The 24,290-nt window shown below is 37.5% G+C and overlaps 1 protein-coding gene across 11 annotated transcripts in view; it reads right to left on the bottom strand.

Moving 5' to 3' along the window:
- ATG5 (autophagy related 5) overlaps window positions 1-24,290 on the bottom strand; it is a 63,605-nt gene that overhangs the window by 36,099 nt on the left and 3,216 nt on the right. For 6 of the 11 annotated variants that reach the window (XR_001554279.2, XM_015858736.3, XM_015858735.2 and 3 more), the window contains exons 3-6: window positions 21,882-22,009; window positions 17,878-17,956; window positions 12,156-12,318; window positions 2,404-2,498 (exon numbers count right to left, since the gene is read on the bottom strand). Coding sequence is in view for 10 of the 11 variants with exons in the window: in XM_015858736.3 (XP_015714222.2) it covers window positions 2,404-2,498; window positions 12,156-12,318; window positions 17,878-17,956; window positions 21,882-22,009 (465 nt within the window). In the remaining variant the exon portion in view is untranslated. The remainder of the gene's footprint in view (window positions 1-2,403; window positions 2,499-12,155; window positions 12,319-17,877; window positions 17,957-21,881; window positions 22,010-24,290) is intronic. The other 5 variants (XM_085543673.1, XM_085543672.1, XM_085543670.1 and 2 more) reach the window with 3 other exon arrangements.

Here is a 24,290-nt window from a genome sequence, read left to right as displayed (position 1 = left end):
TTGGGGTTTAAACTATTATCAAGTACAGATTTCCAGTTGAAAAGCTAACACGAAGATGTGCACTACTGAGTAAAAGTATAAATCTAGAAAACAATATTTTTTTTTTTAAGAAAACTTTCTAGCATGGAATCACAGGATATCAAAAGTTCACTCAAGTCTTAATTCCTCTATCCAATTCAAAAAACGTCATTTTCGCTTCCTGTATCCATGTGTATGCTGTTTTTTTTTTTTTGTTTGTTTGTTTGCTTTGTTTTTTGTTTTAATTTTACAGAAAGACTGAATACAAACAGAAAACTATGAAAGAATAACAACTCAGTTCACCATAGAATCACAAGGTTGGAGAGGACCCACCTAGTCTAACTGTCCTCCCATCACTGTTGCTACCATAGGCCACTAAACCATATCTTGTAGCTCCTCATCCAGACGTCTCTTGAACACTGCAACGCACCACCACCTCCCTGGGCAGCCATTCCAGTGCTTGACCACTCTCTGTGAAAAAAGGTTTTTCCTTATGTCCAATCTAAACCCCCTCTGGCACAACTTGTGGCCATTTCCTCAGGTCCTGTTCGTTGCCTGGGAGAAGAGGCCAAACCCCTCTTCATCACAACCTCCCTTCAGGAAGTTATAGAGAGCAATAAGGTCTCCCCTGAGCCTCCTCTTCTCCAGGCTGAACAATCCCAGCTCCCTCAGCCGTTCCTCATAAGACTTGTGCTCCAGACCCCTCACAAGTTTCGTTGCCCTTCTCTGGACAATGTTCATATGTTCCAAGGCCTCGATGTCTTTCTTGTAGTGAGGAGCACAAAGCTGAACACAATACTTGAGATGCAGCCTCACCAGTGCTGAGAACAGAAGGATGATTACCTCTTTGCTCCTGCTGGCTACACTATTTCTAATGCAGGCCAGGATGCCATTGGCCCTCTTGGGCCACCTGGGCACACTGTCGGATCATACTCAACCGAGCATCAACCAGCACTCCCAGGTCCCTTTCCTCTTCACAGTCATCCAGCCACTCATCCCCAAGCCTATAGCACTGCATGGAATTACTGTGGCCAAAGTGCAGGACCCGGCACTTGGCCTTGTTGAACCTCATCCCATTCACCTCAGCCCAACGATCCAGCCTATCCAGATCCCTCTGAAGGGCCTCACTACCTTCAGGCAGATCGACACCACCTCCCAACTTGGTGCTACCTGCAAACTTACTGAGGGTGCACTCAGTCCCCTCATCCAGGTCATCAGTGAAGATATTAAACAAGATGGGCCCCAGGACCAACCCCTGGGGGACACCACTTGTAACAAATCGCCAGCTAGACTTAACTCCATTGACCACTACCCACTGGGCATAGCCCTCTAGCCAGCTCCTTACCCAAAGAAGAGCATAGAAGATATAGATGCATATAGAAAAAGCTGTCAAACAGAGATAATGCTGAGCAAAGTGCTTTTCCTGATGCGTACTTTTGGATACCTAGACTAACCTTGTCATCTGCTATGATATCTGACCAAAGTAACTGATTACCGTTCTCAGCTTAAGGTTTCACTATGACAGTAAGCATCTTGTCTCTAACATTAAAAAATATTTCATTCTTAAAGCAACACTGATAGTCCTACAAATTTTAATTTGCCATTAAAAGCTGTTAACAAGCAGTAGCAGATAACCCATGAGATTTTTTTTTAACGTGACAGGTGTAAAACAAATGTAAACAGCTGAAAATGCATCAAAGCCAGATCAGAGCATAATTCTAATTGATGGGAGACAACACAGCTTTTAACCACACTTAGTTATGAAGTTCATCATGACCATAATGCTATAAAAACAAAGGGTACATCAAGAAACTGGAGACGTATTCCTTGGAATCCTTTCAGACAAAATGCTGAGATTCTATAAAAAACAGCACTTGAGTGTAAGATCAGAGCAAATATATATATATATATATATAAATCAAATACTATAATATATAAATCAAAGACTGTTTGGTATTGTAAAGTACATAATGAAAGAAAAAAATGTAAGAATTGGACACAGGATCTATGCCTCTAAATTTCACTTTATAATACCAGCAAAAAAAGAAGCCTACACAGTGGTTTAAAGGAAAAAGTGCTGATTCTCAAGTGTTTGATTTAGCCATTTCAAAGCACATTTTGCATTCAAAGTAGTCTTCATGTTAATTTTTTTACACATCAAATTACCATCTATACTAGCTTTAGCACATTCTCGAGTATTAATCACAACACAGTGAATGGTAATTATCTATTAGAATAAACACAATCCAGCTTGTCTTTACTAATTCATACAAACTTTCACCATAATGTTAGAAAAGGGAAAGTATAATCATGAAAAGCCAAGATGATGTCATAGGACACCTTAGGTGAAGAGTCTGATAAAACTGGTTTTATTTTGTCTCCTACCTGATAAATTCTAAATGGGATGTACCGAAATCCACTATCTTCTGGAGGATACTCCATGAGTTTTCGATTTATAGCCCAAAATTGCTCAAATTTATCTGTGAAGGTAAAAGCAGATTTTGTTAATACTCATAACATGCCTAATTCTTCAGCTCTAAGAGATAAATAAGGCATGACTGGAACAACATGCAAGTGCAAACCTTTCTTACAGGAGTTCAGTCTGTACAAACTTATTTTACCCATATTTCTCTTCCCTATTTAGTCTCAAGCCAGAGAAAAGCCATCTGCATTTTCCTATGAAAATGGTGATGTGAAGACTTATACAGAAAGAGAAAGCAACTTGAAGTCACACCACATCTTCCACTGCTAGAGAAATAATGAGCTACTACCTCAATGAACAGTGTCTGCATCTACACTCTTCGCTAGTTCTGGTCCACACGGCCTCCCAGTTTATTAAAAATGTCCACTTAACTATAGATGAGCAATAGGTGCAAAGCACGGATTAACTAAAAAGCAGGCAAAAATATTCTGAGAGGGTTTACATTTGGATATGTAAGTCTTAAAATAATCCCCAATGATGCACAATCTAATCAGAAAGTATAGTGTTTCAAAGGCAGCCTGGAAATAAAACTTTGTTTGAAAAACATTTTTGCTAATATTATCCATATAGCTAGGTTTAGCAAAACAGCGATAGGCAGCACACCACTTTCATCCTGTTCAGACAATACAAGAACTGAATAGTATATTGTGCTTACAATTCTTTAAGGTCAACACAGGTCCAAAGTAATAATTTTTATTTTATTTATTTATTTTTACAGATTTAAATCAATTATTCAATTCAAAAAAACCAATAGAAAAATAAACAGAAAGGAATGCGAAGGGCTATGATGAATAAAGCTGTTGCTAACTTACTAACCTCAAGGAGAGGCAGCTTTAAGAAGAGAAGAGCAAGGGGTAAGTTTCCTTATAGGCCCCAACATATAAGGCACAAAACACAGTGGCTGGGTCTGCAGCAGGAACATAGTTTTACATTCTTTCCTCAGAGCAATGCTGCGTCTCAGAACGATGATGGAGAGCACAGTGTTATTCAACTACTGTGAGTCAAGGTCAAATTGAGAAATCTGCTCACTGATCAAAGCTTCCAGCTTCCAAAATTGTTGCAACTGCAGAAAACTAAAATAATGTGAGATTTGCTTCTCCTGAGCATACAGTACCAGACTTCAGTCAGTGTGTTCAAGTACTCAGGGAACACACAGAGCAGAGTTCCTAAATTGCTGCTTTTCCTGACTGAATATGACAAAATTTCACAGAAACAACAAAACTTCTGCCAGATATTCTGTAAGAGCGTTTCCTGATTCCTATCTCAGAAAGCATTTCCACACCTTTCTTTCCTGATTAGCATCAAGCACCTCTGGACAAGTACTTGCCTGACTTGAAAGGTACCTGACAGCTAAGCCACTGGAGACTTCAGCTGTGACAACAATGACCCTGGAGCTGGCTGTTCCCAAGCAAACCTACATCTGGAAACCCCAGACTATGGAGTCAGACATTTATTCATACAATGAGCAAAGAATAATAGTAGCCTTCTCACGAGCTCTGCTAGCAGTAAGGTAGTGTAAGAAAACTATCCCAAAATTTTAAAGAACACAGTTAAAAGTTATCTAGTCTGCATGTAAACTAATACATACAACCTAGCAAGAGCTTTTATTAGCTACAAGCACATAGGCTTAATGCCAGAATTCCAAATTAGTATCAAATAAGTGCATTAGCAGCAAACTTCAAATTCAAAGCTTAAAAAATAAAAAATGAAGAGAGCCAATCCTCCCCAAATTCCTTTGAAAACATGAGTAAAAGGATTCATCACTCTCCTATTTTTGAGTCAGTGCCTCCCATTTACATGAAACAGACATAAGGAAGCTATTAACAATACTATAAGCAATAACAACTTTTTAGAGCATTGACTAGATAGGACTTAAAGGCAGAAAGCTACTGGGAAGAAGTTTAACAATCAAAAAATGGATTTTCCTGAAGCCAGTATCCATGGAAGAGTCCTGTACCCATCAGCAGAAGCACTTCACGTGCTCATCTCCCTCTAGAGAATGTTATGCAGGCTATGTAACATCTGCGTTCCCATGCAGTCAGTCAAAAACAACCACTTTTGTTTTCCACGATGTTTTAAAGAGACTGCTTAACCAATATATTACAGTTCTTGTATTAGCAAAGTCAGTACTCGCAATAGACAAGATGTTTGTATCTGAAAAACAGTATTTCAATTGATGATAATAAAATCCAAACAGAAGTATTACATCAGTGATAGCAGAAAAGTTTCACATGACTACTGATCACATTACTTAAACAAGAGCTTTATATGCATTTGCCACAAGCAATAGACAAAACCCCTTTTTCTCTGAATTTTATGTCAATAATCAGAAAGTTAATAACCAAATAATGGAAGAGAAATCCAGCGGAAAGAAACCTACCAGTTGTCATTTACATTTATAAATATTTATTAGAAATGCAGCCAGTGCACATCTTAACAAATAGACAGTTTTCAGTACAACAGATATGCTCTAAATCTACAAAAAGTTTTGAAAATGTATGTATATGTAGAAATAGTAAGAGGTAACAAATCCACAAGAGCAATGTCATCCATAGCATCAGTACACAAAATTACTAGCCAACAAATTAATTCGTCAATTAAGCCACATAAGCACTTGGTGCTTAGATATCTCACTGAAAATGCTAATGCCTTCAAAACTCCCTTTAAAACTGTTTAAGACTGATACAAAAAAAAAAAAAACCAAACAAATAAAACCAAGACAACAACACACCACACTGAGAATTATCGTTTCCTCTGCTAAGTAGGACTGGAAATCATTTAAGTCATTGAAATTAATCCAAATACATAATGGTTGTATTACAAAGCTGTTAATATCTCCAGTCATAGCTTAAAAAAGCTTTGTTGCTGTTAATAGGCAGTAACGTTTGAATCTTTTAACATTAAGCAGCTTTAATTAAGGATTAGTCCAGACTGAAATTTCTAAGGACAAACTGCTTTCTCAGGCTGAGACATGCTCTTCAGTCAATCAGAAAAATCACTATTCATTCACATTAGTGTGTTACAGTCAATCCCTGAAACCCAAGTGCTGTCACAATTCAAATGAACAACTTCAATATGGGTAATTATCACAGAATGATAAATTTTATCTAGAGCAGCTTCCAGTAAAACAATGGACATTGTGTACGGGCAGTCAAAATGAAGCTCTCAATGTAGAAAGGTGATAAAAAGAACAATAAAACACGTTTTAAATTTAACAGCAGAAAAATTACAATACTTAGGAATTATTTTGTCTCTGCATGTGACAATTATACAATTATTTATTAACACAATACTGATTCCAGAACTCAGTATTTTTCCAGACGGCTGCAGAGAAAGTTTAAATAACAAAAAGAATTAAATGCAGAAATGAGGGAAAGATCACTGCTTAAATTCAAAATGGAAATGGTAATTCTGGGCATTACTCTCCCTATACATTTTTAAAGAGCCAAAAAAGAAACAAATGTAGCACCCAGTTTATCATTAATGCCTGATTTTGCCTGTGTGATTCATTGCTTCTTCTTAAAATCATCTAGTTGGCTTGTTGGTTATTTTTTTTTAAGTTGCTTGGAACTGAATTGTAGCTCTAACTCTATACAAACAATTGCAATTTGCAGCTAGCATAAAAGTGTATCCAATTATCGAGTCGAAAAACCCTAAATTTTTTCTTCTATTCCCAGTGGTTCACCACTGTCCAATAACCATACGAACCACAGAAATGATGTATGGCTTGTGCAGAATCAACCGTAACATTAACAACTGACATAACACAATCATGGCAAAAGTTAGACTTGAAGTGCCTTTGGAGAAGAGGCTTTGGAATATGAGCTTCTGCCCAAAACGGAGCTGCCTACATAAAGCTAAATGTGCTTGCTCAAGGCCTTATACAGCCAAGTTCTGATTGTCTCCAAGGTTAGAGAGCTCTCTGGGCAATGAGTTCATATTTTACCACTCTCACACACCTCGCCCTTATCCCAACAGAATCTCTCCACATGTAACCCCCTTTTGTATTTGTCAAACTCTATCAGCAATGGAGGCACATCCAAGAGGAAACAGAACTCTACTCTTCAATTTCTCCCTTCAGAAAGTGAAAAGCTGCTGCTTAATCCATCTTCAATCTTCTCTTCTTCAGGCAGCATATATTCCAGACCCCTAGTTGTCCTACCAGCATTCTCTGGATTCTCTGCTGTTTGCCAGCATTTCTATTGCTCTGGAGATCCAAGGTGGAGGACACAGGATTCCCAATGCATCTTCACTACTGAGTCGATGGGAATAACTACTATATAATAACTATTACACCAGGGAACACAATGTTCATTTGTCTTTTCAGGATGTCATTAGGCAAGAGTGACTATCAGATGCAGTAGATCAAGTACTAGCAATAATAAAGTAGAGGGGACATGGGATTCAAGGTTGGCAACCAGCATCGGTAAAACCTTTTAGTACTAGTATCATCTAAATTTAATTAATTCAGCTCATCTTGCCTGCATGCAACTACACCACCAGTGGCAGAAGAATTAGGAGAAACTTCACATTCTGTTAGCTGTAAATTCTAGTTAAAAATAATAATTCATAAGCTGCAGTGTAAGATGAACTATGGATTAAACCCAAGGAAAAAAGGGAGGGCACATCTCCCCTAATAATATATAGCCAGGTTTAAGGCCAGCATACTTCACGTGCATGTTATTATGCTATATTCTTTCCATTAATTCTCAAATAAAAGCAGCATTCTAAAGACAACTAAAGGTTCAAAACATATTGCTTAAGCATTGCAGGTTAACAGGACATTCTGAAAGCCATATGACAGAGCAGCATCTGGGGTCTGACAGATAATGTGATATGTGAAAAGGGCTTGTCTTCCCCTTTCTCCACAAAGGAGCCACACCTTACCAACATTCTTTTCACTTATTAAACATCCTCCCTACACAGCAGTTCCAGTAACTATATTATTTTCCTCAATACTACCTCCCTTCTCTTATAGGTCACCTATTAATTGGGAAGAAAGTAGTCCCTTTTGTTCCTAACTTCTATTATTGACATGTAGAAACACATACTTCCTACTTAAACTTTCTTTGCAGCCTAAAAGTGGGAGATCTGAGTACACATTGTGACTTTAACTGAAAGTACTGCTGACTGTCAAACAAAAAGCCAGTCATTTCTGGAACACAACTTGCAGGCTAGATAAAAACAGAACAGCAGGGCTTGTCATAGACTTCCCTGGATTAGTCAAACTTTAAATGACTCCTGACAATTTTACTCATCTCCAGTCTTCTGGACCAAATCCAGACAGCCTGCATACTTCAAACAAAATGAAGTCTGCTCTTTAGAGATGGTCTACTTAGACATTTGGTTAGACTTGTGCCTCCATCTGCATACTTCAGGAAATGAAATTCTTTTCAGGGAGAAGGTGCTATGAAGAAAACAGAAGGCAGTTCAAAAGAAATTAGAAAAAAAAAAAATAAAAAGAGGTTCTGTATCACTTTTATCTAACTAAAATAGCATTGGGGAGTGGGCTGACAGTTTAGAACCACAATACTGCACTTTTGTGAGTGCATCACTAGGTTAGTCACTTACGCATACAGGGTAACAAGCCAGTAAACACTACAGAACTAATGCTGAAGTCAGTAACAATCCACTATCACAAAAAGCAAAAGACACCACCTCTCCAGAAAATCCCAGGGAAGGCCTGCTCAGATGCATCTGATTCATTCTGCTAGTCTAGCCTGACTGATCCTAGCCAGGTTTATTGGCCCCAGCTCAGCACCAAAACAGTTCTGGGCAGAGCTCTTCAAATCCTGCTTTCACCAGGCAGTTCCAACACCATTCAGTGTATGTTATACCATCTTAATTCCAAAATAAGCAGGTAGTGACAATTACTATAAGAAAAAATAGGCACTTCAAGAGAAATTTTAATGACCAGCCCAGAACGGTAATGATTTGCTTTCCTTTAAATCCTCTTAAATAATACACACATTTTCAAATAACAGCAGTTGTTTTGTCTTTCTAAGGTTAAACAGATCTCTGCAAACAGAACATTACTATTTTGGTAGAGATAAAGAGAAGAAGAAAAGCGATGGCTTCGTGATGTCAAAACTAACAGCTTGTTCATTCATTCTCTAGCAAATTTTCTGAAGGTTTTCTAAGTATATGTTGCCTAATTCAGGTTTCAGATGAGAAGTTGTGATGACATTTCTTCAGTTACCTACACATGCTTATCATCTTAGACTGAGGTAAAGAACAGTATCAACTTCCACTGGTTCTTTACAAGAGAAAACATATACGCATCATATGATACCTGCGAGCCCCACAGCACAAAAGATACTGATAAGGTATGACAGTTTCACTCTCTGGGGAGCTCCTATTCAGAAGTTTGAATGTGATAACCCAGAAAAACATGACTTATGGTCCTCAAATGAAAAAGAACAAACAGAACGGGACTGCTTTAAACATGGAACTGAGAATTAAAGAAAACATAGATCCCATTCTGTCTGTAAGATGAGAAAAAGATCACGTGAATTTAAAAACTAAATACTGCATATTCTGAATGTTTGTAGAACTTTTCTTCTTTAAAAAGAACAATTCAACATGGCCACACATTCATGCCATAGGTAAACCCTACAGTATGAATAAGCATTACATTCTTTTTCCACAATATTTTCAGTAAAATGACTTCATTATATTTTATAATACATAAAGAAGTCTTAAAAGTGGTCATGAGATTTTACTGTTCATTTTGCCCACTCGTGCATCTGAAACACCAAGCCCAGCTTTTACCACCTATAAAGGATGCCTGTGAAAACTTCAGGGTATGGTTGCTTCTCTATCCACATCTGATGAAATGCAGCTGTGCTTAATCTTAAAAACCTTCTTTTATCAGAACTATTATATACTGAAAGTTATAGACAGCAATTCTTTGAACCATGCAAGAAATACAGCTCTCACCCTAAAAAGAGTCGAAATCTCATTTGTTTGATCCTAAGTCATCATTAGGCCCACAGTCTGAATATTTCAAAGCAGACTGCCTTTATTTTTCTACCACAAAAGGCCAGAAGAAACAGCCACCCACTTGAAAATCCTCTTTACCCATGATAAAAACAGCCATAACATTATTATAGCGAGAACAGTAGTAACATTTTCCATTATTTCTGACCAAGGAATTTCAGCAATTCTTACAAAGGAGCAGAGGTCAGTGGAGCTACATACCCTGCCTTTATTGCTTCCCTACCACATTCAGGAACCCACGATACTGGTCAAAATTAGGCCAGCACAGATGCACCCATTTCAAAGAAGTGCTCCAGCTAAGGAAATATCTACTTTATGGACAAAAATCAACTAACCAAAGTATGAGGAAGAAGCAAAACTACAGCACAACCAATAGGCAGAAAGTTACCTGCTTGATTTAGTAGCAGACTGATAAAAAACCAGAAATAGTGGAAGAAGGAATATTAATGGTGCTAGGAATACCTATCAGTTGCTAACAGACACAAATTCACTATCACACAGCTCTGTAGATGCCCCTTATAGGGAGCCTACAGAAACTGGAGACGTTTATCATGCTACCTGCTCTACTACTTTCTTCTCAGCAGAAACATTTATATCAAATTATATTTGGTAGTTACACTTCCCCCCTAAAAAGCAAGATAGGATTCTTTTTCCAAAACCAAGTTTAATACTGAAGTAACACGTCCCGTAAGCATTGCAATCAATCGCTAAACAGAATAACACTTCCTATATTTAAGAAAAGAAGGAGATTATTTGAAGTTTCACAGAAACAAACCCTGTAGATGTATCATAACTTGGAAGGCAGTTATCGCAAATGCTACTTTCTTTTCTTTTTTGTGGTGATTCTTTCTTGTTTCAAAAAGAGGTTTAAAATTATTACATCTCAAACGAAAGCCCATAAAAACATTCTGAAAAATATAACGTGCTTAAAAAGTGTTTTCTTGGTTTCACAAGCTTTTCTTGTTTCTTTTTTATGACGATCTGAGAAATTAAAATTAGCATTTGAAAGTATTCAGAAGATTGTTTAAACTTCACATTTAGGTGTCAGATTCCACAGGTGCGATTTCTCACTAAATACAGTGAAACCTGCCTAAATACAGTTCAGTCTTGCTAGGCAACCTCTGTTCTTAAGAAACAGTAAAATCCAGTTTGCCTAGAACTGAAGATAGACAAATAATCAACTGAAAGAGTCTGAGATGAGTACAGAAAGAACACCCTGCCTACTTGTTATCTCATAATATTGAAGGCATCCATTAAGAGTTTCTATAAGTTCTGCTGAAATAAAAGAGTCCTAATTCATTCTATTTCTTTGTGCAGTTATCTGTTCTGCCATTAACACAGTTCACTCACATTAGAGATCGTGTGGCTTTAACTGTAACAAGCGTTAATATAAAGAGCACAAAGTGCGCTGCTGCAAACATACTAGCAACAGGTCTAAGGGACAGGATTTCAGTAAAGTTAATATTTCTCAATATAGGAGAAATTTTACACACACATAATGCATCCCTCAATATCTTATTAGTCAAAATGTCAAGTTAAGATAACCCTTCAATTATAACTCTGCTTCAATTAAATCACTACTAGAAACCAGTTTCCAAGCAAGCACTTAGACTTCAAAAATATTACAGAAGTACCTTTACCATATAATAAAGTTTTGAAAACCCATCCATTCATTAAATAAACACACCAAATCCAAAATAATTTAACACCTCACTGTCTAAAACAAACACATGCCTCAAAACTTCTTGCATTCAGAGGTTCTCCTGTTCTGTTTAACACACAGAATCATGGGGGCTGGAAAGGACCTCTAGAGATCATCTAGTCCAACCCCCCTGCCAAAGCAGGCTCCCTACACCAGGTTGCACAGAGGAAGAATTTAATGCTAACTGTTTAATGCTAATGTGATAGCCCTTAAGTCTTCCACAAATTTACCAGTAATTATCTAAAAACACCTTCAGAGATCAGGAAAACATACTGAAAATTATTTTACCAGCCAGTAGCTTCTGAAACCCACATAACTTTTCAACCTACAGACCTCTGAGAACCATGACAAATAGGAAGAGATACTGAAAACAAATGAAGTTATGTTTTACACTGCAATATAGATTCAAGCCTTCTATTTAAAGAAAGAGCATTAATTTTATAACGTTCTATTCTGAATTATTTTGCTGATTTTTTCCAAGTCAGTATTTACCAATTAAAGACTTTTGTGAAAGCCACAGTAAAACCAGGAATAAAAACTAAACTTTGGCAAGGGTGGAGGAAGAAAAATTATTAATTTTATTAATAATTGCTTTATTGAAGTCCACATCTACTGCCTATCAATGACAATTGTTAAGTAAAAATTAGAGGAGAGCTATTTCTCTTTTACAATCTAAGATACTTCAAGGTAAACACCACTTATATCCCAGGTGTGACCGTCCATCTGTTGCACAAAACTACACTAAGTACTTTGTTGCTGGTTTTGTTTTCTTTAAACTGTAATGACTCAGTTCGTGACTCAATTCAAGTTCCTTGAATACCCCAAGCAAACTTTTGGGCTATCACATAATCACTGTTCTTTTTTAGTAAAATAGATCTTTTCCATGACATTACGTAAACATATTTATCAGCATGGTAGTACTAAACATAATTAATATTTGATGCAGTGTATTACCATTCTGTAACCCCATCCACAGTTGCTTATGATCCTTTTTTTGCATCTCATTGATGACTTGACTTTTGTGCTTTAAAGCATCTGCTTCTTTTATGCAAGCCATAAAATGAGCTTCAATCACATCCTTAGAATGGCAGTGTAGAAGATCCTTTTCTGGAAAATTCTACAAAGAGAAAGACAGATCAAGAGAAATAAATGTATCACAGACCTCAGAAGATGAAGAATAAAAGATTATTTTAACCCAGTTTGTATTTATACAACAGAAGCAGACTGCAGCTTTCTACTTATTAAAGATAACATCATTTTCTCACTGATGAAAAAAAGGCTTAACAGTGAAAAATGTTAAAATAAATTAAAGTTGAACAATTTTCCATAAAACTAGAATTTACTCAACCTCAACTTGAACATTTAAATACATAGGTGGAAATATTTAGGCTCTTACCTACCTTCCAAATTCAGGAAAGTGTTTTAATCTGCTTTCAAGCATATGATCAACTCTTTAGCAACTCCTACCACCTCTCAATGAAGTTTATGTAGAAAAGTTTCCTCCAATTATCACCATCCACATATATGAATTACAGCATAGAGGCCATTAGCAAACATTTATTCTCAAAGACGCTGGAAAGCTTTGTCCAATTTTACTTAATACACCTGTCTATTGTTAGACTATGTAACATAATTCCATATCCTTTTTATTTCATTAGCATTGGTGCAGAGCATTCAATGCTGCAGATGTACAATTATTACTCAGTAAACCTAAGTAGTAATTGAATTTCCTAATTCATTTGCTAAGGAAGCACAGCACTAATCTTGTTCAGGTACAAAACAGACACTTTTGGACATTAACTATTCAGAAGTTTACCACTGCATAGGTATAGGTGTAGTTTTTCTTTTATAGATAACATCATTTGCCATCTTATAGTACAAGCACTTGATATCACAAATCTATCATGTTTGTATTTCTGAAGTTTAAAAACCCTATATGTTTTATCCTCTCCATATCCACTCCCTTTTCATAGCTGCTTATTGACTACACTGAACAGCACAACCTCTGGAATCAAACCAAAGCGGCATCATTAGTAGTCCCCTTTAAAACATGGGCTTGCCACATCTACATTTTTATTTCTCATCTCATACTCTACAATGGGCTCTTTCCTCTTAACCCACTGGAAATAAGCTGATTAAAAAAACATTTTTGTAAGGAGTGTCAAAACCATTTTGGAAATGCATGTAATAGGAGATTTTTCAAAGGATTTTACAACACAGTTAACAGGTAGGAACAATATTCTATTGGAGTAACCCGTATACCTTCCCTCCACTTGTAACAGCTGGCAATATAAAGAAGAGTTGGGGATGGCCTTACCTAGAAGGGTAAGAACAATAGTACCCCCTTTATTAGGTTATCAAAGACAGTTTAGAGAGTTTCTGAATTATAGACTAGTAACAAGGATCTCCTGGTGTTCCAGTTTGTGCCTACTGGGCACCACTGAAAAAAGACTGGCTCCAACCTCATTGCAACCTCCCTTCATGTATTAACAAATAGTGGAAAGATCCTTTCCCCAACTTCTTCCCTTCTCTAGATTTAGCATTTCACACAGTGTTTTCTCTATGACATTGAACCCTGACTCTGGGATCTGCACATCAAGAAGATTATCTTCCAAAACCACAAATGGGAAGAGAAGACTGCCAATTTCTTTCCCCTGAAAGTACACACAGGACACAGATAAAGCCTGTTTCTCATATGGGTATGGCCACAAAGACTTCAGAGAGGACAAGCAAGAAATGAAAGTTCTTTCCAGAGCACAGCTCGCTCTCTTTCTCTCCTTCAATGCTGAGCATCTAAGCTTAATGGGTTCCAAGATGAATGGAACACATTACTGGGTTTGCTATTTGCCTGCTGACATCTGCAAGAGCCTGTAAAATACTTTTAGAAGTTTAACTGACTTGTTCAAATGAAGTATATTCTGGTAACCAATCCAGAAGACAAGAACAATCAGAAATATTACATTCCAAGATCAAAAAGTTCTTTACATGCAAGAATTCAAAGCAAGACACCAGCAGCCCTCAAAAAAGATGAAAGAACAAACGTACCTAAGCCAAGTAATATGGGAACCTACAAACTGACTTCCACAGTTTAATGTTTGTTTAGCTAGCTATGAGAAAACGACAGATTCAAGAATTATTTTGTTACATGTGTCTAAATACTGAACTGCCAGGTCAGATATTCAAAGTTTGCCTACAGACAAAGATCTCCACGCTGATATTCTTACAATGAATTTCAAATGATAGCAAATGTCACTCCTTGAGGATGTGTTCTGAAGCATATACACAGAGTACGTACATATACAGAATAGCAAGGAGATATTTAAAACTGATCAAAGCAAGCTGAACTAGTAAGTACAAAGGTGTAAGAATTTACTTTCCCAGCTTCTCAGTGGTAACGCACTGGAACACATTCCCATGATCTTGGCACTATCTCTTCTCCTTTAAATGAAAAACACTGTCACATTTCTATTTAGTACTATGAGTAGAAGCTGAAAAACTTGAGCACAGAAGAGGTAACATAAAACAGCACTTCTACACCAAGAGACACACTAAATTTTACCTACATGAGACTACCAACATAAAATTTGGCATCCTCACTTACATAAAATAGGGCACAGAAGAAGAAAGTTTTGCACGTAACACATTCTTGTTTAATTTCTACTTGCCTATACAGGAAATAGTGAAATGTAAATAACTTGACTCAGTTCCCTGAAGAAACAGACAATCATAAACAAGCAGGTAGTCACCTCTGGTTATGCAACTATGAGATTTGCAAAAAGTTTTAAGAGATCTCTCTGGAAGCTTTAATTCAAATACTCCTATTACTGATGTCCCATGCCCTCTATGCCCTATGTCTTCAAAAGACAGGTTATAACAGTTGACCAGGATTGTCTTAGAAAACTGAGGTACTGTTGGTTTTGCTTCACGTATCAGTAGATATTTACAGTATAATTTTAGTCATAAAGAGGAAAGTATCATCTGTACAGACAGGAGCACTAAGAGACTTCTTACATAAAACCAAAACAGCAGGCAATTTCATCAGTCTGGTTTCGCAACTCCAATCCACCCAGACTTATGTATCAGTTCCAGTTCACAAACACCTGTTTATACGGTGACAATCAGTATTAGGGGAATTGTTTACAAAAATTACACCAATAATATGGTATTAAAAGTCATAAAGAACATATCCAGTGGCAGTGGAAAGGTCCATATGTTTGTATTTAGTTACCATCAGCAGTCCTTTCTTTGAGAAAATTCATTTTTTAAGAAAAACAAACAACGAACCCTACATACACCTCACTTAAACTTCTGGTTTTCACAATGTTTCCCAACTGTTCTATACTTTATATACTACATTGCTAAGCACTTTTTTTTCCAGTCCACCAGACTGAACTAAGAAAACCAAGAATGGAAGACAGCTGATGCTATATAAAAGCAGATGGAGCTTCTCTACAATAGGTTGTGCGTGGAAAAGCAGGGGTCATCAGGTAAGGGCTTCAGCAGAGGAAAGTTGTTTGCCTTTCACCTGGCATATCTGATTTACTTTTCTCTTCTAGAGACAGCATTTCCAGAGCAATTCATCACCTCCTGCCAACTACTCAAAATCCAGAGGGCTGGTTACCACACTGAGAATATAAATAATGCAATGCATGCTGAACTTAATGAGAAAGGATGAACGTTTCCCTCTTCTCCATAAAGCCACAACTTGGTAACATAAGCAACTTTCTAGACTACGATATCACAGGATTCTCAGACCTTAGTGCTCCATTCAGGTACATCAACTATGACTATTTAATGCAACTACAGTTCAGTTTTACTAGAGATATAAATCAGTGATGTCTCATTGCATTCCAGTAGCAGATACAAATAAATTGTTACTTCAACAAGGAATATTTTTGTTCTTTATTTGACTTCATCCTTTTGTAAAAGAAATGAAAAGCCATGACAGCAAAAATTAAAGCATGGAAAAATCTAACAGTAACTACAATAAATAAAATGTATGGTTCTTTGAAGAGTAACTACACACAAATGAAAAGAATAATCCAGGCAGCAATCCACCAAGACTCTTAAAACTGTAAAGAACTAAAACATGTAAAAATGTCTTCAACATTGTGACATACTTTGTTACGCTTTGGTTATGTTTTCACTTTAAGCATGAAGGTGGGCTAATTTAAACAAGCTTTCAAATTACATCATAAACAAGAAAAGAGATTAAGCAGGTGCTTAATCCAAGTTGTTAAGTTTTTAAAATCTAAGTTAGAAAAACTTCTAAAATAACACTTCTTTAGCAGTAAATTATTTCTGCTGATCTTCCATGTAACCCTTTGAGAAAAACTCAAATTAGCCCATCCCTGGGCAAGCAGCAATATAAGGACAGTTGAAATCAGTTCTCATTACTACGTGAAACTGAAATTCACTGTGGTGCTGCAATTTATTTCTCAAGGCAGCTCTACTTCGAGATGGCAACATCCTCCCCTTGTCACTGTTAGTCTTCCAGAGCTCTCAGGATGTGCAACAATTAAATCATAATCTATGAATCCAGACACCCTACAGTTTCTTCAAAACAGCTTGGAAGTTTCCTTACCCCACCCCTCTTTGACATATATCAGAAGTGTAGCAATTATAATCATTTCAAAAACATCCCTGTCTTTACATTCATTCACTTTTAATGTTTCAACATGCAAAATTATATATCCTAAGAACAATTATACATCATAAGAACACACAATTCCAGTGTGTACTTCAAAAATTAATCATACTACTGCTACTAGAAATATTATTTATAAAGAGAGGAATAGCTTAAATGAAAACATTCATTAACACTGCTTCCCAGTATGCCTTCCAGTATGCTCAGATCTCACACACTGAAGTCAAGCTTACTAATTTACTGCTTTCCTTTGTATGTTGTCCTGTTTTATCATTTCTTTTATATCTCTATAGTATAACAACAACAAACTAACACTTCATAGTTAAACATCATGATTTCTCCTTGCGGTTCTCACTTCAAAACATACCTGGCACCCCCTTCTCAATGTGTTTCAGAGCATGAAAGAATCTGGCACAAGTACTCTTCTGAGCAAAGATCAGTAGTGCCATGAAGTCATCCCTAATGGTTTTACAATGCGTAATCAAAGTAACGTCTCTGCTGTGACTAAACTGTCACAAGACCAAACCCATTTCACTCAGTTCTCTAAGGGGACCCACATGAAGTACAACTTCAAAGAATGATAGCAACTCCCCGACTTCAAGGATTTCTGCAGTATCTCGTATCTATGTTAATGTGCCCAAAGGGATGAGTACTTCTCAATCTTCCAAATCTTCAGTCAACTTGAATTGACTGAATCAAAAACGTTACAGAAAGTTCTTCCTTTTTATCCCCTCAACTGTACTGATACAATCTCATAACTTAACTTGAAAAACAACTTTGGACTTTCAGATTATAAAAGAATCATTTTCAAAAGGTTATTTTGAAAGCACATACAAACTCATGGAAAACAACTATAGATTTTCAGGAAATTTTAGCTATTTCCCGAAGAACAAACACTCTCCTTATCAGAAAGTCCTATAATCTACCTGTTTGTAAAATAAGAACTATTATAAAATGTTCTTATAACTTTTGAATTTCATGTAATCCTCTGCTCAGTTGGTCTTAAACTGAGGTGTATTTCAATTTTACCTTGAAATGCACTGTGATGCTCCAAGGAAGGGCTGTATTTGATGCATGCAAATCAAACAGCAAACCAATCGGGTAATGCCTAGAAAATTAAAAGATTAAATGAGCATAGGAACCAAGCATTTAATTCTACATATAACAGTTTGACTATCTACACAAATAAATTAGCGGCTATCTTCTCACAGTTCATTTTTCATCTAATCGGGAAAACCAGATTAGAGTTTCGAAATTCAATGGTATTCACAAGTAGAGAACACATATAGATCTGCTCTCTCCAAATATTCACTTTTGTCTTGTAACATCATCCCTTTTAAATCCACTAGAAGATGCAGTCTCTGGCAATGCAAATTACATATATCACATGCAGAATAATTCCAGTCATTTTGAAAAGCTCTGTTCTCTTTTCTCTGTCAAAAAAAGAAACACCCAAAAAAACCAACACACTGAAAAGGCCTTATTAGTTTCCCGATCTTAGAAAGATAAGCACACTTAGCTCTAAACTCAGCAACTTCAATAAATTAAAAAATTAAATAGGATTGAACAGAGGACACAAAGTCAAGCAAGAATGAGTTTCAAAAGCCCAGAAAAACAGTAACAGAATATTACCCTAAGAGCACCTGTGAACAGCCCATTCACCCACTTCTACGCTGTCATAAACAGGGCTTTGGTACCCTCTACTGGTAAACCCATGTAAAACAATGCCAAAAACAACAGCAAAACTTTAAAAACAGCACAAAAAAACATAAGAAAAGCCCTCCAATTTATATTATGTATATATACATATGTATGTATGTATGCATAGCTACAAAGACACCAAGCCCTTACTGGCCTACATCTATTTTCTATCAAGCACAGATAACAAAATAAACATAATTAAGTTTAAGCGAAATCTTAGTGCTTTGCACAGATTATATATGCTCCTCATTGTCAAGAGGTCAGCCCTGAAATCACTTCATTCACAGCTGATATCTGAGACTGGTGATGACAACAGATTGTGAGAAAAATCATTTTCTGTTCTGAAATGAAGTCTTACATTATGAGTAAGGTTCGCAACAGGAGTGATTTAGTAATGACAAGTAAGATTCTTCATGCTTCAAATTCCAGTTCACATACTGGCATTTAATCTGAAGCCCACAGAACCCTTAATGCCTGTACACAATGCTGTATTTCATTTATTTTTGAGATGCAGTTACAAGCATGATTTTTTAAGAGCCTGTAATAAATAGCATGCTACGTAAGACCAAAACTATTCTTTATTTCCTTCATAATAATACTGTATTTCTTAACCAAAACAGAAAATTAAGAGAGGCATTAAGGAGGAAACGGGGAATAAAAAAAGAAAACAACAGTAACAGTAATAAAAAAATAATCATCCAAAACCACCAAAAATAGAGAAAAACAGGACAGCAGCTAAGGGAAACATCCAACCCACAAAAGTATTATCTAGCTCCCCCCTCTCCCTCCCCATACACAAAGAAACCCCAAAAGAAAAGCCACTCTCTGTTTATTACTGCTTTTGCTATTACACAGAAGGTGGTTTCAAGGTGTGAGAGATGCCCTCGAAAACATGATTTTAAGAACTTTTGAAGTCCTTTTGAAAGTCCTTTTGAAAGTGTCAGATGGGTAGTGATCAAATGGTGCTCTGGCCCTCCACCTTCAGCCAGCTTCTAATCGGGCAGGGTAAAGCACCCATTCCACTGATACCACATACATCCCACACAGGTGCCAAGCATAGAGCCTAATTCACTGAATGGGGATGGAATCTCCACTGAAGTTGAGCAATTGCACAAGAATGGTCACAACCTACAAGGTGCTCTCCCCCAATATCCACTGAAGAAAATTCCCCTGGTGCATCGGATGCTTCCACTCAGCTCAAGCAGCTGAGAGAGGTCTCAAGCTGCTAAGAGTGCTTGGGATCTCTCCTGAAGGCTACCACAGGCAGATGTGGTGGCATTGCCTACATAAGGGAGGTCTTGATGGAGGAAGGGCTGTCAGTAAGCTGAGCCGTGGGAGGCCAGCAGACTGCACAGTGTCAGGGAAGAGAGGCCACGGATGGCATCTTCAGCAAGACTTCACAGAGATGAGATCCTGAATACCAAGCTGCACAATAGGTGGGTCTGCAGACACTGGCACACCAAATGGAGACTCACAACAAGAGGAAGATAAGAGGCTATGAGCTCTGGCAAGAAAAGGAAACCCCTGCCTCCACCTGCAGTTAGTGCTCCAGCAGCAGAGGGCTGGAAGTTCCAAGGAAACTGTAGAGCAGCCTGAACAGCACATCCACACTAAAAAGAAAGCAGTAATAGTGAGAGGAGATTCACTACTCCCAGTCCTGGATGGGACTCAAGTCCCACCTACCAATTTCACTTGCTATAGGAAGGTTTATCTGGCGGGTTTTGCCCTGAACTTGGACAACCAGTCCCTGCTATTCATCCACACAGGTGCAAACAGTAATTGCTGAAGAGGGGACTCTTGAATGTGTCAAAAGTGAAACACAGCTTCAGGGGCTAGGTGGCATGCCCTCAGTTTCATGAGAGAGAAGTGCTCAAGGGAGACATAAATGCATGTCAGTAACTGGTTGTGCAGCTCATGTGGCAAGAGGATCTTAGTTTTTACAATCACATGACACTCCTTATGGATAAAGGGCTGCAAGGGAGAGATGGAAGACAACTAAGTGGGGCAAAAGCATCTTAGCCTTCAGATTGGCTGGTCTGGTGGCTATCAACTATGATCATAAGGGCTGTGAATAATAACCCACATTCCAATGAGAAATTAATGGACATAGATAGAAAGCAAGTGGCAAAGCTTGACAGCTACAAGAGTGATCTTAAAATGAGAAATGAATTACAGAAATGCAGGTGGAGAAGGAGCTTTCCTCCCACTAACAGAAGTTACATGTTTCTAGCCCTTTCCCATCTTGGGAGACTATCTTCCAAATCCAGTAAACATATTCTGTCTGTATTTCCTTCAACATAGTTATAGGTTTAAGCTCCTCAAACTGCAGGGTGTCTGAGAGTATTTGAAACACTACACTTTTACCTACGCTGCTATGGAGTCTGCTGACCTCTTCTGGCAACTCCTTATACACAGACCTTCCCCCAGCACACACACCTGCAGAGAAGGAACTCATCTTGCTGTGCCTCAACAATCTGATAGGAGGCCTCAGGCACACCCTGGAACTCCAAACAGTGAGAATTGCACCTTCTTCCAAGATCTTGGTTTGAGTACAGCAGAGCATAAATTTGAAACCGTTTCAAACTTATTCAGTACTCACTTAAAAACTGAAGAGCTGTGGCTGAAAAGACATACGCTGTATCCCAGCCAAACATTACACAAAGCAGACTGCAAGAAAAATGACCTTAGAGTGTAAACTAAGTAATTAGAAATATTATAATAAATCACAGAATCAAACATTTGAGTTAAACTAAATGACCTTTAAAGGTCCCTTCCAACTCCCCTTGCAATGAACAGGGATGCTTGCAGCTTTCAGGTTGCTCAAGAGCCCTTTCCAGCCTGCCTTTGGATGCACCATCCAAAAAGACACTCAGCACCACTCCAGGCAGCCTGTTCCAGTGTTTCACTGCTCAATGATGTAAAGTTCACTAATCACAAGACATTCCATGCTACATTGATAGTAATAAAATGCTCAGCTTTACTTTTTACAGCCAATTTAAAGAAGCCACAACTGTCACTGTTGTGTTTGTTGTATTTTTCTATTATGATACAAGAAATAGAAGAGATTCAACACATTACAGTGACAAGAACAAAAACAACGGGTACAGCACAGCCTCTTTTTTATACATAAAGTATAAGCAGAATCATCGGTACTATGTTCAATATTAAACCTTCTTCAGATTTTCCTCCAGTCAGCATCTTCCCAATCTTCCTCCTCTTTTGCCTTCTCTGAAGCCCAATGAAGCGGTTAGGTCAGGAAAAGTACTGACACCGTGCTAAACTCAAAAAGCATCCACACAATAAACTGAGTAAAGGCACAAACTTAAACTCACCATTTCAGTGGCGTACCTTCATATTCAAACCATATCTCATTAACTTCCTCTTGTCTCATAACTTTCTGGAAGTGTTTCTTCACTTTGTCTGTTACTAGTGTCAAGTAACTTATTCTTGGCAAAAGCAACTGAAAGAAAAAAACCAAATACACCTTTTAAGTTTACATAAAAGTTACTAAATAAATCACAAGCTTTAAATTATTTACATAACCAAAATTCAGCGTTCTTGCTCTTAAGGAAAAAAAACAATGATTTCTGTTTGACAGTTTTCTTATTAATGGTTAATGAAAAGCTACAAAACGATGCACCTAAAAGTTACATAATAGCAGTATCCAGTAGTCTAACAACACAACAAAAAAGTCAAAACAAGTGCTTAATTCTTATCATGTAGAGTGAAGGCAGAGGACTAGAATCTAATTTCCTTTTCCCTATTCCAGTAGGTCAAAGAACGAAGGTCACTTTTTCATACCAACAGATAAATACATGCTCAAGTTCCATACCTAATGTAATGAGTGAGTGTGTGTCAGCCAAAATTCCTAAACTAAAATTACTATAAAATTAATTAAAAAACAAACAAACACCAAGCCATAAGTGAAAACAGTTGCAGTTTGGTTTGCAAGTGCATTTTGTATTTCCAACAGGTGGCAATTTCTGTTTTCTTTGCTCTTGATTTGCCATTCAACGTGTTAGCTAAGGCTATTCGTAATTCTTCTAGTACTTAACCCGACCAGCTACTAAACTCAGGAAGAACCATTCATGTTAGAAGGGACCTTAGAGCCCATGCAGTTCCAGCCCAGTGCCACAGGCAGGGCTGCCACCCCTCAGCTCAGCTGCCCAGGGCCCCATCCAACCTGGCCTTGAGCACCTCTCCAAGGATGGGGCACCACAGCTTCTCCGTGCAGCTGTGCCAGCACCTCACCACTCCCTGCGTAAAAGATTTCTTTTTTATATCTAATTTAAATCTACTCTCTTTTAGGAGAACTGGCAATGGTTTCAAACTACCAAGAAATGCATCAGTATTTTATCATTTGAAATAAGAAACGATCTTACAGCTTCCTGGTGTGTTACTTTTTTCCTCCCCACTGTAACGTTACATACTACCCAAAACAGAACACTGGCTTTTTGTTTTGTTTTTTATCTGCACCCCCAATTGCATCCCCCCTTAAAAACACAGTTTGTGTTTAATAATAAAGGTCAAAGAGATTGCATCAATCATTAAAAGGACAACTACAGTATATATGCATTTCAGTATCTAATGAGAAAAGATTAACCTCCTTGTAAAAGATTTAGCTTTGCTTCAGACAGTTAAGGTGAATTGTATACATCCTGTACAGTTATTTTTATTTCCCAATTTATAATAAAACAGACTAAGGAATAATAATAATAAATGCTGCATGTGGCACAACCATCCAGGAAAGAAATTTACACCTTCTTTATTAAAGCATTAACAGTGGGGCCTTACAAGGGTAGAGTAAAGGGAGTCAACCATCCCCCTCACCCTGCTTCATCCTGCTGGCCATCCAGCAAGTCAATAGCCATGCCCACTAGAATCATTCAGTCCCTTTTAAAATAAAAATAAATCAATTAGTAGCCCTTGATTAAAATCTAAGACCCAATAATAATCTACTGCCTTTGACCCTATCTTTGCTCTCTATAACTTCCTGAAGGGAGTTGTAGTGAGCTGGGGGTCAGCCTCTTCTCTCATGTCATTAGTGATAGGACCAGAGGGAATGGTTTCAAGCTACGGCAGGGGAGATTCAGGCTGGAATAACCTTGACTGCAAAAAAACCTGCAATAATCATGACTGTCTTCTGCTATGGTTTTGTTCTTCACACCCAGTGAATCTCAGCCAACGAGTACTCTGCTTCCAGTATGCAGTACGTGCTGCTTCTGACTCTTCATTGCACCATAAACTATTTTTTAAATCAAAATCATAGCTATTTTGAGGACTGAGGAGAAAAGCAGATCATTCACCAATAACAGCAGTTCAACCTACATGTTCTTAACTACGCTTCCACTCCAAACGGAAACATCCATTTTAAAGCAACTTGCTATATCTATTTGCAACGTAACTCTTCAGACACCCACCTGGTAAAATAGTACAGTGCCTTACTTGAGCAGCTGGATCTTGATGTCACTACTTTCCAAAGTGATGGACAAGATCATTTTAAGTTAGCTCTGCTATGCCTATACAATGCCACGTTGTGTTATATGCACACATCACCTATCTGCTGTGCCAACATATCTAGAATACATGTCTAAATATGGTACCAACTATACCACTAAAGCTGAAATGAACTGCAGAGATTTTGGGTTATTTTACTAACCCCTCAAGTCTCCAGTTCTTTGTCTTCCCACCTTCATAAGGCAAGTTCATCAGAGCAGAAGCTGTTTTCCCCTTAACATGAC

The sequence above is a fragment of the Coturnix japonica genome, chromosome 3 (genome assembly GCF_054131305.1).
Source record: "Coturnix japonica strain WE chromosome 3, WE-NBRP24, whole genome shotgun sequence".
Taxonomy (NCBI): Eukaryota; Metazoa; Chordata; class Aves; order Galliformes; family Phasianidae; genus Coturnix; species Coturnix japonica.
This window is presented reverse-complemented; position numbering and strand designations above follow the sequence as displayed.